We start from the raw sequence: 12,117 nt of genomic DNA, 5'->3' as shown, positions 1-12,117 counted from the left end.
GGAGCTGGTGTGTTGTCATCAGCAGTCTGCTGAGAGACAGTAATGGTCACCCTGGAAAGATGGACGGCAGCCATTAATGAGCTGTGCATCACTGCTGATTGTGTTATGGACTGGTGTTTGTCGGCGTGCATGATACATGGGGCCTTATTTCCCAAAAAATCCTGTCTTGTCCCGGCAGCGCATTATATTTGAGCAGCTGTCAGACATATATTATTTAGAGTCCTCGTCTCTCGCTTGAAGCCCAGGAGCCTTTTTTGTGTGTGTTCAAGTTTGTGGGGAAAAAGGGGGGAAGCTCTATATTTACACGTTTAATATGTGATAATTTATTACTTTTAGAGGTGAAGGTTTGCTCTGTTTTAAAAGCATTCATTCACTCCTGTTTAACTGTGCTGTAACAAATGATTTCCCTGAAACCCAGAGAAGCAGGAATGCTGAATATGTAAATGAAAAGGCAGATCTGTATACACTATATCTTTCTAGTGAATAAAAGGCAGATCTGTATACACTATATCTTTCTAGTGAATAAAAGGCAGATCTGTATACACTATATCTTTCTAGTGAATAAAAGGCAGATCTGTATACACTATCTTTCTAGTGAATAAAAGGCAGATCTGTATACACTATATCTTTCTAGTGAATAAAAGGCAGATCTGTATACACTATATCTTTCTAGTGAATAAAAGGCAGATCTGTATACACTATCTTTCTAGTGAATAAAAGGCAGATCTGTATACACTATCTTTCTAGTGAATAAAAGGAAGAAGACAAAACGTGAACATCAATGATTAGATTATTTGTATGTATTTAGAAATTACATATTTTAAATATTCAATTGAAATACAATGCAGTGTTCGCTTATTGATGAGTGAGCGTGAATCTTGTCAAATGGCTGATGTGATCAGGTGAGTGGTCTCTTTGTGATGTCCTGCTCGGAGAGGTAAAAGTTCAGGTACCCTCCCAGAGCACTCACAGCAACACCAGTCATGTGACTAGAACATCCATCTGTAAGAGGAAACATTGGAAATCTCTGAGAGTCTATTCATGCATATAATGACATGCATTATTTAAGAGCATTTAGAATCTGCATTCCTTTATATGACTGGTGTAGGACTTTTTAAAGGAGTCTTCAAAGCAAAATACAAAATAGATAGAAATACTACAGAAAAGCAAAAGAAATGCAGAAATATAGGTTGAGACCATCAAATAAACACCATATTTACATTTTGTCATTAATATTAACTGTGCATGATGGAAATATGAAGAGTTTGGTTACAAAATGGTATATCTCCGTTTTTAAAAACATTAAAAAGTCAAGCTATTTAAATGTGTAGGTAATATCAATCAGTTGTGCTGTTTTAATTGAGTAAAGATAAATTGAATAACAATACACAAATACAGTTCTACTGAAATTACTTTGAAAACAAAATGTAAAAAAAAATATTTATGGAAATACACTAAAATGGTGGATATAGCGTTTTGCACATAAAACACAATGAATGCAAATAATCTGAAGAACAGAATGGATGCAGACTTATCAGGCTCCAGTGTGTCCTGCACATCTACTGTGAGAGTAAGCGACCTCAGCAGCGGCATACCTCTGAGGGTCTTTTCCCTCCTCTTCACTCTTCTGTGAGGTTGTTGTGGTGCTATATGTTCTTCCAGGAAACCGAGGGAGAAGTCATCTAGGAAAACAAACAGTGCAAAGACAATAAACACAGCTACTCTTTCTTGTTAATGGCTTCCATATGGCTTGGCCACGTGTTCCTGGGCCATCAAAGCCTTAATGGATGATGACTTTTAAAAGTTATTACTGAGCTGCTGAGTCTGGAGATGCACTTACACTCTTTCCCAAAACAACCATCTTCAGGGTCTTGCCATAGCAATATGTGTTCCAGCCAATCGAGATTGTAGAAATCTGAGAAGCCAGCCAAGCCACACAGGAGTACTGCAAATAACAGGAAGTCTGGCTCAGTACTCCGACCCATTAGCACTTCAAATTTCATTCACCAACAGTATACATAATGTGAACCCACTATTTTCGATAAAAATGTCGTGAGTTTGGCCAGTGAAGCCATTTTTATAGATCTCCTGGTTACTCTTCATCATGTTGGAGCAGAAGATCCGTTGGTAGTGCTGCACAGTCATGTTGACTCTTGATTGTCGCATCTCCCCCTTGAGCATTTTGGAACAACCATTCTGGAAAGACATAACGTTGACTAGTGAAAGACGGAAGTCTGTTCTGTTGTTGAAGGACATGGAAACAATGTTTTAATGTGTGTAATCTTGTAGCTCTTGAACTCTGAAATGCACAATTCGCAAACTCACAAAAAAGGCATTTATAAGCCGCAAGGTCATGGCAATAGGAACACAATGGATTGTTTCTTCACAAAAAAAATGTACATGAGGTCATGCCATGGACATACAGGTTCAACAAAGAGAACATTTACCTCACCACTCACCTAAAAATACTTTAAAGGTGTGATTAATGAAAGTAGGTAAATATCTTTCCAAATGAAATGTAAGGGAGTGATACTGCGGGCGCATACTTAACCATTTTCCCAATCATGAAATAAAGCACCTGGTGAGACAGGGAATAGTGTGGACAGCCAAATCGTGTCATAGTGTCTCGGCATAGTTTTGTTACAATGCATGGGGTTCCATTATCTTTCCTTCAAAAGAAATAATGAAAGGAGGGATCAAAACAGGTGTGTTCATCCAATCATACAGCTTTAAATAAGACAAACATAAACAACCATTGGAGCATCTCTGTACCATGTGCCTAAGAGAAGGGTCATGCACTTGTCACTGAGCTGTTCATCATAGCACTCTGTGGATCTCCGAGTAGCATACACAAGGGAGGGGTCTGTGGTGGTCCAATCAAGCGGTATGGACCAAAATGATGTGTCCATCAGAGGTTCAAATTCTGTTCAAACAGATTATTCCACAGTTCAACCAAAGTTAAAGAAGAGATAGCCGTTATAGGTCTTTAAAAGTATGGATACATTTGATCTCACCTCTGTAGTATTTCGGTTCTGTCACCTGTAGTGATTTGATTGCCTGGCCCAAGCTGTTATCTAACATTTTTAAAAGGGAGGCTGCTGCTGAGCGCTGAGTTATGCTGTCTAGGTCTCTGGGCCATGACTGAACAGCTTTCGCAAGTTGAGCTGTGTGCAAAACATAAGAGATTGCCATTATCGGATTAGTCTGAAGTCTATGAATGAATACGAAACGTCCTCAGAGCTATGTTACAATGAAGTCAGAACCATGCAAATTGGCTACTGAAAATCAAAACCTAATCAACCTTTTTTTTCTTTGCGACATATTAGCTTACTTAGACATCCGTAACATGCTAAATAAATTGGACTAGATTAATGAAATGTGTTTTACTTGCCATGAAGAATTTTGTATCCCACAACGCCATCGAGGTTGATATTTCTGGACTGTTTTTCCAAGAAAGTAACTCCTTTCCTTAGGCTTGTCAGTACATCATCGATAACCTCTTGCTGTGTTGGGAGAACTGTGGTCAAACAAAATACAAGAAGTACGTACGGCGTTGTCATCTTCGATTTAACATTTAATTCGACGCACGGACGTTTTGTATTAGCTCTCGATTTTGGAACGAGTGTTGTCCAATCCAATTCTCCGGGTATGGAATATGGACTTTACGCGCGCGCACTCGGTAAATCCGCGGGGGCCACTTCGATTATGACTTGCTGAGTTCCGTGAGTGTGCAGCCTTCACTAGTAGCCGTGGATGTTGCAATTTACCCACCCACAATACACCATCGTCCTCGACGTATCGTTATTTGCACTACATCGTTTTGAAGTTAAGGTTAACATGATTAAGAGAGCAATATAAATGTTTTAGAAATATTTTTACAGATCGAGTTTCTCAAAATTGTTCCACCTATAACCAAGCGCACAGTGATTTTAACCGAAGTTAATGTCAAAATTAGATACGCTCAGTTCAAGGACCGCAATTGCAAGTCAAGAGGACTGAAGTTCGGAATTAGCAAGATAGCTCATTCAACCACTTTCGATGGAAAACACCCTAGGCTGATTAGCTTATGTGCGTCTTTTCCTGTAGGAGCGCTTGGAAAGGTGCGCGCGCATTTACGCATAGGGTATACAAAGACTGCTTTCAAATCGACATTAGTTTTAGATAATGAATGATAAAATATTATAATTTGAACAGATACTGCCAAAGGGAGTATAATGACTTGCAGGACCTACTTGTGCGTAACTTGAACAGTGTAGATATTTTCCATTACGAAGTATTTTGGGACAAAATAAGATGGAATAATGTAAATAGAAGTAATACTGTATTTCAGGACACACTATGGAAGTAGGCTACTATAAGACTGTACTATGGGAATATTAGAGGGTAAAGATATTTTAAAGGTTTACAGAACATCATAGAAGTAGGCCTATTGTACGCTACCATGACAACTCTAAAAATGTTATTGTATTGCTACTTTCTTTTTCGTAAGGCTGAATGTATTGCAGTTAGCTGTTAACAGTGATGATCAGGTCACAGTTTACAACAGAGTAGGGTAAGGGCTCATTTGGTCTCCCTGTTCCCTCCCCTCTTGCCTCACCATGTTTTTAAAGCGAAGTGAAAACACTGTGTCCATTGACTAGTTGTTGTGGGACCTCTTTCACCCCACAAATGAACTGAGGCATGTGTTGACCTTGATGATAACAAATCCTCCTCTTTAGAACAGTGGGAAAAGGACTAAACTACTGAACCCAGGCTTCCCAAGACTACCATGAACTAGGCCCCGGGAAAAATGAATAATAATAATAATAATACATTTTATTTATAATGCACTTTTCATCATACAGAAGATCTCAAAGTGCTACAGGTTAAAAACACAAAAAAAGATGAGCAGTTTAAGGAAAAAGAAAAAAAGGTTTTAAAAAAACATCTAAAGGGGACCAAAAGCTTTGCTAAAAAGAAATGTCCTTTTTTTAAACAGTCAGTGGATTGTGGTGCCCTCAAGGTGTCAGGGAGGTCATTCCACAGACGTGGGGCAGCAGCACAGAAAGCCCTATCTCCCATGGTCCTGAGTCTGGTTCTGGGTATGTGGAGGAGGTTTGAGTGAATTGAGCGGAGGGAGCGTGTGGTGTTATGTGGGTTGACAATTGGGGGGCATGTCCATGGATGCATTGGTGAGTGAGGAGGGAAACCTCAATCTTGGTGGAGACGGGAAGCCAGTGGAGTTAAGTGGAGAATGGGGGTAATGTGCTCTTGTTTCCGCACTCTCATCTCAAATGAATGAGAAATTATGATATGCCTCAGTGCCAGATTCTAAGAAATATAATAGAAGTAAGTTATCCAGGCATTAGTTCAATGCTTCAGTCATTCATGCAAAGGTGTTGAACCCCATTGTCATGTGCAATCTGTCAAGACTTTTTGGAAAGAGCTGTAGTAAACAGTCTGGTTCTCCATTGCACAGGGAAGGATTAAACGATACACGTTCACTTTAAATTTCCACCGGAACATACACGTCATCATCTAAACAATCATGGCGGATGTTCAGGCATCCTTACTTGTTGTATTTGTTGTTTCATTTATAGCTGTTCTTTTAGGTGTACATATAACGGAATTAGATACAGATTGCTGTGTTCTCCCAATTGCTGCTGTAACTGTCTGTATTTTGAGCGTTTATAGTTTCCGAGAATACCGTCAGGATAAAAATCGCCATGTCTGTGTGCTTGTGTTGGGTGATATTGGACGTAGCCCTCGAATGCAATACCATGCAATCTCTCTGGCCAAGCATGGATACAGCGTCTCCTTCGTTGGTTTCTTTGGTAAATACATGTGCAGTTAATGTGGCATTTTGTAAAATACATAATAGTTTAGACAAATGCTCATAAACAATATTCCGTTTCAGTGCATCTAGAAAAAAAGTCATACTGTCAAATTAAGGTGTACGTTTTGACCTTAGGTACCAAACCACACGAGGACGTCATTGCAAATGGAAAGATAACAATCATTCCAATTTCCGAAGTCAAAGGACTTACAGGTAATTGGTTCAGTTTTGTTTGTCATAAAACCATGCAGTTCCCTTCATTTTGACACAGATGTTTCAGATGTGTTCATAGATTTGTTGTGATTTTTCACAAGTGCACAAAGGCCTGGAATATCAGTAGACTCCCAATTAATTAAACTATAACCTATCTGGCGTATATCAGATCACCGTAAGTGTCTGTGTCACTGTGTGGTGACTACTGCAAGTACAAACTAGCTCAATTTAGGTTCTAACAATCATCAAGTTCAAAAACATTTCTGACAAGCTGTCTTTCTCAGATACCTCTTACTGTCTGTTCCAGCATCTCATACAAAATATTGTGGACTTTCCCACTCTCTTATTGGAACTACTGCAATGGTCACCTCTGAAGTGTCGAAAAATTGTACTTTGCTTTTTCAGTTGGTCCCAAGATTCTAAGATACGTCACCAAAGTGGTTGTGCAATCCCTACAGCTTCTTTATACACTGATGAAAATCAAGCATTTCTCCCATATTCTCATGCAGGTATTTTCATAACTTGTCTCCAGTTAGATATAATTCAGATATTATGAGATTTATTTGATGTACAGTATTGCATTGTATATTATATATTTTTGTGTTTTTACCTTCAGAATCCTCCTGGATTGCCTAGCATTGCTGTTACATGGTTAGTGAGTAGTTTGCGTGGGGTCAAGTTTATTATTGACTGGCATAACTATGGTTACACTATAATGGCCCTTACCCATGGACAAAGACATCCTATTGTTCGGGTTGCAAAATGGTGAGAAGAGTTGTTTCCTAGTACATAGAAAGAAGGATCTTATTCAGATCAAAAGAACCATCAGGTTAAATAACAGTCTTTTTTTTTTAGGTATGAGAAGTTCTTTGGCAGGTTTTCAAATTATAATCTTTGTGTCACTAAGGCCATGAAAGAGGACCTCCTCAAAAACTGGAGCATTACGTAAGGTTTCAGTTTACAGAAGTTTCACCTTAATCAGCTTATATCTATCAAATAGCAGCCACTGAAGTCTCATGCATATTAATTCAACGTAACTTTTTTAGGGCAACGACTCTATATGATAAGCCACCATTACTATTTAAAGAGACGCCGTTGGAACCTCAGCATGAGCTTTTCATGAAGATGGCCAAGGTTTACCCACAGTTGCAGCCAAGGTATATATAGAATATAATATAATAGTAAAAGAAAACACTGTCTTATTTGCTGATGCACATGAACTTAGACAAGGAATCCACTTGTGATGTTTTGTAAGCTTAATATCTGAGCCAAACAAAATATGAATATAAAGTGAATCTCTTACTGAATCTGTACTGTTACCTTCCCTTCAGTGGTGAGCCCACTGATGAAGAAGTGGAGCTGACCGCTTTTACACAGCACAGTGGAAACACTGGCACTGTCAGTCTTGTTGCAAAGAGGCCTGCTCTACTGTTGAGCAGCACCAGCTGGACAGGTGTGTGTTGGCCTCACAGAGGTACCTGATGAGAAGCTTTTTAAATGGATTTTAATACAGAGAGGAATCAGACTTTGCAAACATTTACTCAAGCAGATGTAACAGAAGATTCTTTTTTTTCAGATGTGTGTGATTGAATGAATTTCCGAGAATACCAAATGGTTATTTAGTTATGCATTTGTACTTTGTTTTTCAGAGGATGAAGATTTCTCAATTCTACTAAAGGCACTTGAGTGTAAGATACTGTTCTTTCTTTTCATAGTATACTGAAATGTAAACAATATAAATTCATAGTCTGAAATCATTTAATCTTATATAAATTATTCTTTCAATAGATTATGAAGAGTTTGTGAATACGGGCGAGGGTCTCCCAGAGCTGATTTGTGTCATTACAGGTAAAGTCTGTCATGGCTTGACTAAATTAATTAAATACACAAGTAATCAGGAAGAACCAAACAGCCTACTAACAAAGGTTTTGCAACATATATTCTCCTGCTTCTCATAGGTAAAGGCCCTCAAAAGGAATATTATAAAAAACTAATTGACTCCAAGAGCTTTCAACATGTTAAGATTTGCACTCCATGGCTAGAGGCAGAGGATTACCCTCTGTTGCTTGGTAGGTTCACCCTTCTAAATGTATTCATTGGTCAGTTGACTAATATTTATTTTAGTTGCGCTGAAAAGGACATTCAGCATGAAGAGTTCTAAGAGAATGTTCTGGGTTGTGTGGGGGGGATTTACACACTAGGTTCTGCCGATCTCGGGGTTTGCCTGCACAAATCCTCCAGTGGCCTTGATCTTCCTATGAAAGTTGTGGACATGTTCGGCTGTTGCCTGCCTGTCTGTGCTATACACTTTGAATGGTGGGTACAGGGAGTGGCTGTAATACTGCATTCCTACTTTTTCAGGTGTATTTTAAATAACTGAACCAATTTCTCATATTTTTCAGTTTACATGAATTGGTGAAGCATGAGGAAAATGGATTAATATTCCAGGACTCAAATGAATTAGCCACACAATTGAAGGTATGAGAACAGTGAATTCTCACTGACAAAGAAGTTCAAATGCCACAACTGGTCTCATGTCTGAATTACTCTCCTGCTCCTCTAGCCCTACTTAAAGTCTCAAACATATGTCTCTTTTATGGACGACATAATGTTAAATCTCTGTATGCAAACACATTGACCATGCTGCATGGTGAGCGTTTTGGCTCATTCAGTTGTTGTCTCCAAACAGTTACTGCTGTGTGACTTCCCGAGCAGCGAGGGCAAACTGGGGCTCTTCAGGAGGAACCTGAGAGCCAGTGGTCAGCAGCGCTGGGATGAGAACTGGGATCAGACTGTTCTTCCCATACTAACGGCTGACAGCAGATGACCAACCAAAACCGACTTCATTCAAGTCCAAATATGTAGTTTAGTGAGAAACATGGGTAGATTAAGGCCCGATTCATAGTCTATGCAAGCTATGCAAACGCAAATCCAGCTACGCTAAAAGGGTTTGGCGCATACTTACGTTACATTTAGCAGACACTTCTTGACCAAAGTGACTTGTGTACTTGTGTAGCAAAATGTGTAACGTGACACAAGCGTGTGTGCCATGTCATGCCTTTTTGATGGGGGCGCATTTCAATCTGCATTGCTTGTGTAAACTATGAACCAGCCCTGACCTCTCTTAAAAGAAGTCCTGTGGCATTGTTTGAGTAAGTGGTACATTTCCTAATATACAAGCCCTATGATGTCATTTTTTAGAAACAATGGCATAGGGTTCTTCTTTTAGGTGCAGCACTTATTAAATTAACTATGAAAGGTTTGTTACTAATCCACGTATTTGGAATATTGGCAGGATAAAGGAGAAATCCGGCGAGTTTTCACATTGATCCGTTTCTCAAGGTCACCGAGTACTGACCGCTATGAAAAGAAAAAAAAATGAAAACAATCGGTTTTACCTAGCTCGAGTTGCTACAGCCAGCAGCTAACACAACCAGGCAGCTACAGCACTACACTCTATGGGTATGCCCGTGAGCTCCCATGTACATGCCCCCAGAGTGTAGCATTGTAGCTGCATTAGCTGCTGGCTGTAGCAACTCGAGCTAGGTAAAATTAGGTGTTTTCATTTTTTTCTCTTGTACCTACAGTACTTGGTGACCTCGAGAAACAGAGATCTATGTGAAAACTCACCAGAGTTCTCCTTTAACTTCAGTGTTCCATTCCTTTATTTAAATATAAGGGCAGCATATATCTACCATGTGTAAATAATGTAAATAAATGCTTTATATCAAAGAAATAATGCAACATTTCTCTTTTACAAATATAGTTTTATTAATTCTATGGTGGAGAATCTGTTGTATGGGAAGATTTGGGTTGTAGGACCTGTGATTGAATGTTTCACCCCGGCATTTGCTGAAATAAAGAAAGGATATTTTATAGGTATTCACTGTGGGTCTAAATTAATGGAGCAATGCAAAATGAATAAAGTAATTTATACACTCACCAAGCTGCTTTTTGAAGAAACTGTATGTTTCTGGGTTGCGGATTGTGGAGGCAATGTAAACATCTGGTTGGCCACTTGTAGTGGAACATTTCAGCACCCTGCCCAATAGCGACACCAGACAGTCTACAATGTCAGGGTCATATACCACATCTGTATAAAAAAAACAATGGCAGAATAGTCAACATTATAGGTATGACTTCACTTATGGTTATTGTTTGTTTTTCATTAGTTAGACTTAATACTGGCCCAGTCCTACCTGCTGCAATGACTGTGTTGGCGTCAATGTCTATTAACCTGTCCTCTGACACTTCCGCCCAGTCCAGCTCCTCAACATATACCGATACATCTGACAGATCGTGGCTGTTGAGATTAACATTTGTGCGCAATTTCTGCAGCACACGGGGGTGGAAGTCGCTGAATACATACTTTCTAGGCTTACAGGAGCGACATATTGCTATGCCGGTTAGTCCAACTCCACTGCCCAACTCTAGTAAAGTCCTGAGGGGAAAAGGGGGCAGAGTGAACCCAGTATATGCATTCACAATCCACTAGGTCACATTTTGATGCTGGGCAGAATGTTTAAGTATTCATTAGTTAAACTGGGATAGAACCGGAGACTCACCTGCCACTGAACATCTGTGGGTTCTCCAAGGCCCACTCAGTTAGATAAAGAGCAGCCTCCCATGTGACCAGTCCAGTAGTGCCTTCAGATATAACAGCCTGGCTCTCTGTCAGACTCACTGTACCCCCTGAAGGCTGACAACCAAAACATGCTTACTGAACAGTGTTTGGGACAATGAAGAGGGAGGGCCCTTTTGCTCAAACAAAGCCCCAATAAAGCAATAATATGTGAACATAGATGCAGGGATTGTAGTATGTGCTGCTAATCCATGAACTTTAAAATGTCCTACCAGAAAATAACTTTTATAGCAGGTGGATTTCTCTTCGAGACTCAGAACTTCACTCAAGGCATCATAGAGTTCATCCAACGGTTCTGTTGTGGTAGATTCATGCTGAGAATATTTCTCAAAATCAATAATCGTGAACATCCCCTAAAATTGGTATCAGCAACAAAAATGTGGCAATATAGCATACAGTGCAAAAGCAACAAACCATTTTTATAAGTTGTTGAAGAAAGAGTCTCCTGTATTTCACTGACGGAGGATGTTGGAGACAAACTGTGTGAAGACACGTCTGTAAGAAAGAACATTATAAGAGTTCAGGCTAGAACCGCTGCAATAATCTATCCACATAACGTTACTTTAATGAGATAGGCTACTAACCTGATTCAGAATATCGAGAATAAGGTCTGATGACCGCCCGTTTGTGAGTTCAGCTTCAAGCAACTAAATAATAAACATCATATTAAATGCATAACATCTTGAAATACCTTCATTAGGAGAACATAAACGTGATGCGTTCACTTACACTCCATGGAAGAGTATTCAAACGACACATTGCTAAGAACTGCACCCTGAAGATGGAAACGATATCTTTAACTTGGCTGGCATCATCTGCGAAATTAGATGAACTAATAGTCGTCTCCATTAGTATTTTAGAAGGCTGCACATTAGCTGTTCATTCATACCAAGACAGACAGACAGTAAGGTTTCACGTGCAACCACACTACACCGACAACAGTTCCTGATTACCCGGAACGATTTCATGGTACTCCATGCAGCCGCGTTGCTACATAGTGGATGTAGTTTTTAAGTGCAGACCATAGGTGCAGACAGCTGCCCTCTTCTTCTTCTTCTTCTTTCGGTTTTTATGGCGGTTGGCAACTAACTTTAATGGTGCATTACCGCTACCAACTTGGACAGCTGCCCTCCCTCGGGATGTTTTTTTTGTAGGCTTGGTAGCCTGGTTTTTTATATATATATATATATTTATATATATATATATATATATATATATATATATATATATATATATATATATATATATATAGCCTATATGTTTGAATGTTTTTGAGTATATTTACAACATGCATACATGCATACATCTGTTAACCATATTACAGATGCTAGGAGGGATAACATACCAAATGATAATGTAATAATAGGACATGTACATGTTAATAAGAGCTGGGGCAGTGCTGGAAAGCAAGCAAGTGTGCATAATTGCCTTTTTTAGTCACTGTTTC

At 39.2% G+C, this 12,117-nt stretch overlaps 3 protein-coding genes across 5 annotated transcripts; 1 reads left to right on the top strand and 2 right to left on the bottom strand.

Moving 5' to 3' along the window:
* Positions 1–785: 785 nt before the first annotated feature.
* On the bottom strand, positions 786–4,026 carry c6h16orf89 (chromosome 6 C16orf89 homolog). Of its 3 annotated transcripts, none has more exons than XM_048246344.1 (8): positions 3,392–4,026; positions 3,015–3,164; positions 2,773–2,923; positions 2,579–2,669; positions 2,034–2,196; positions 1,841–1,945; positions 1,596–1,682; positions 786–1,002 (listed from the first exon to the last, which is right to left on the bottom strand). In XM_048246344.1, exons 1-8 carry the CDS (start codon positions 3,558–3,560, stop codon positions 899–901), a joined length of 1,020 nt encoding a protein of 339 aa, XP_048102301.1. In that variant the 5' UTR covers positions 3,561–4,026; the 3' UTR covers positions 786–898. The 3 variants fall into 3 exon arrangements, with proteins under 3 accessions (XP_048102301.1, XP_048102300.1, XP_048102302.1); XM_048246343.1 differs by having other exon boundaries at positions 2,552–2,669; positions 3,392–4,023; XM_048246345.1 differs by lacking the exons at positions 2,773–2,923; positions 3,015–3,164; positions 3,392–4,026 and having other exon boundaries at positions 2,460–2,663.
* Positions 4,027–5,515: 1,489 nt separating this feature from the next.
* Positions 5,516–9,970, top strand: alg1 (ALG1 chitobiosyldiphosphodolichol beta-mannosyltransferase). The gene is made up of 13 exons (XM_048245663.1): positions 5,516–5,813; positions 5,951–6,028; positions 6,434–6,537; positions 6,645–6,793; positions 6,884–6,973; positions 7,075–7,185; positions 7,360–7,481; positions 7,678–7,716; positions 7,817–7,876; positions 7,987–8,097; positions 8,230–8,344; positions 8,431–8,506; positions 8,718–9,970. Exons 1-13 carry the CDS (start codon positions 5,528–5,530, stop codon positions 8,853–8,855), a joined length of 1,479 nt encoding a protein of 492 aa, XP_048101620.1. The 5' UTR covers positions 5,516–5,527; the 3' UTR covers positions 8,856–9,970.
* On the bottom strand, positions 9,781–11,643 carry eef2kmt (eukaryotic elongation factor 2 lysine methyltransferase). The gene is made up of 8 exons (XM_048245664.1): positions 11,400–11,643; positions 11,255–11,317; positions 11,085–11,165; positions 10,883–10,984; positions 10,594–10,727; positions 10,228–10,469; positions 9,972–10,121; positions 9,781–9,880 (listed from the first exon to the last, which is right to left on the bottom strand). Exons 1-8 carry the CDS (start codon positions 11,517–11,519, stop codon positions 9,783–9,785), a joined length of 990 nt encoding a protein of 329 aa, XP_048101621.1. The 5' UTR covers positions 11,520–11,643; the 3' UTR covers positions 9,781–9,782.
* Between the last annotated feature and the right edge of the window lie 474 nt (positions 11,644–12,117).

This window comes from Alosa alosa, chromosome 6, assembly GCF_017589495.1.
Source record: "Alosa alosa isolate M-15738 ecotype Scorff River chromosome 6, AALO_Geno_1.1, whole genome shotgun sequence".
Taxonomy (NCBI): domain Eukaryota; kingdom Metazoa; phylum Chordata; class Actinopteri; order Clupeiformes; family Clupeidae; genus Alosa; species Alosa alosa.
This window is presented reverse-complemented; position numbering and strand designations above follow the sequence as displayed.

Excerpts from the sequence above, each read along its gene's own strand:
- c6h16orf89 (XM_048246343.1), bottom strand. The coding sequence starts at position 3,560 with ATGACAACGCCGTACGTACTTCTTGTATTTTGTTTGACCACAGTTCTC. Across the intron at positions 1,946-2,033 it reads CGACATTTTTATCGAAAATA|TACTCCTGTGTGGCTTGGCT; the intron begins GTGGGTTCACAT and ends TGTTATTTGCAG. Across the intron at positions 1,683-1,840 it reads TGGTTGTTTTGGGAAAGAGT|ATGACTTCTCCCTCGGTTTC; the intron begins GTAAGTGCATCT and ends TTGTTTTCCTAG.
- alg1 (XM_048245663.1), top strand. The coding sequence starts at position 5,528 with ATGGCGGATGTTCAGGCATCCTTACTTGTTGTATTTGTTGTTTCATTT. Across the intron at positions 6,794-6,883 it reads ATTGTTCGGGTTGCAAAATG|GTATGAGAAGTTCTTTGGCA; the intron begins GTGAGAAGAGTT and ends TTTTTTTTTTAG. Across the intron at positions 8,507-8,717 it reads AATTAGCCACACAATTGAAG|TTACTGCTGTGTGACTTCCC; the intron begins GTATGAGAACAG and ends GTCTCCAAACAG.
- eef2kmt (XM_048245664.1), bottom strand. The coding sequence starts at position 11,519 with ATGGAGACGACTATTAGTTCATCTAATTTCGCAGATGATGCCAGCCAA. Across the intron at positions 10,122-10,227 it reads CAACACAGTCATTGCAGCAG|ATGTGGTATATGACCCTGAC; the intron begins GTAGGACTGGGC and ends TTTTTTATACAG. Across the intron at positions 9,881-9,971 it reads TTTCTTCAAAAAGCAGCTTG|CAAATGCCGGGGTGAAACAT; the intron begins GTGAGTGTATAA and ends TCTTTATTTCAG.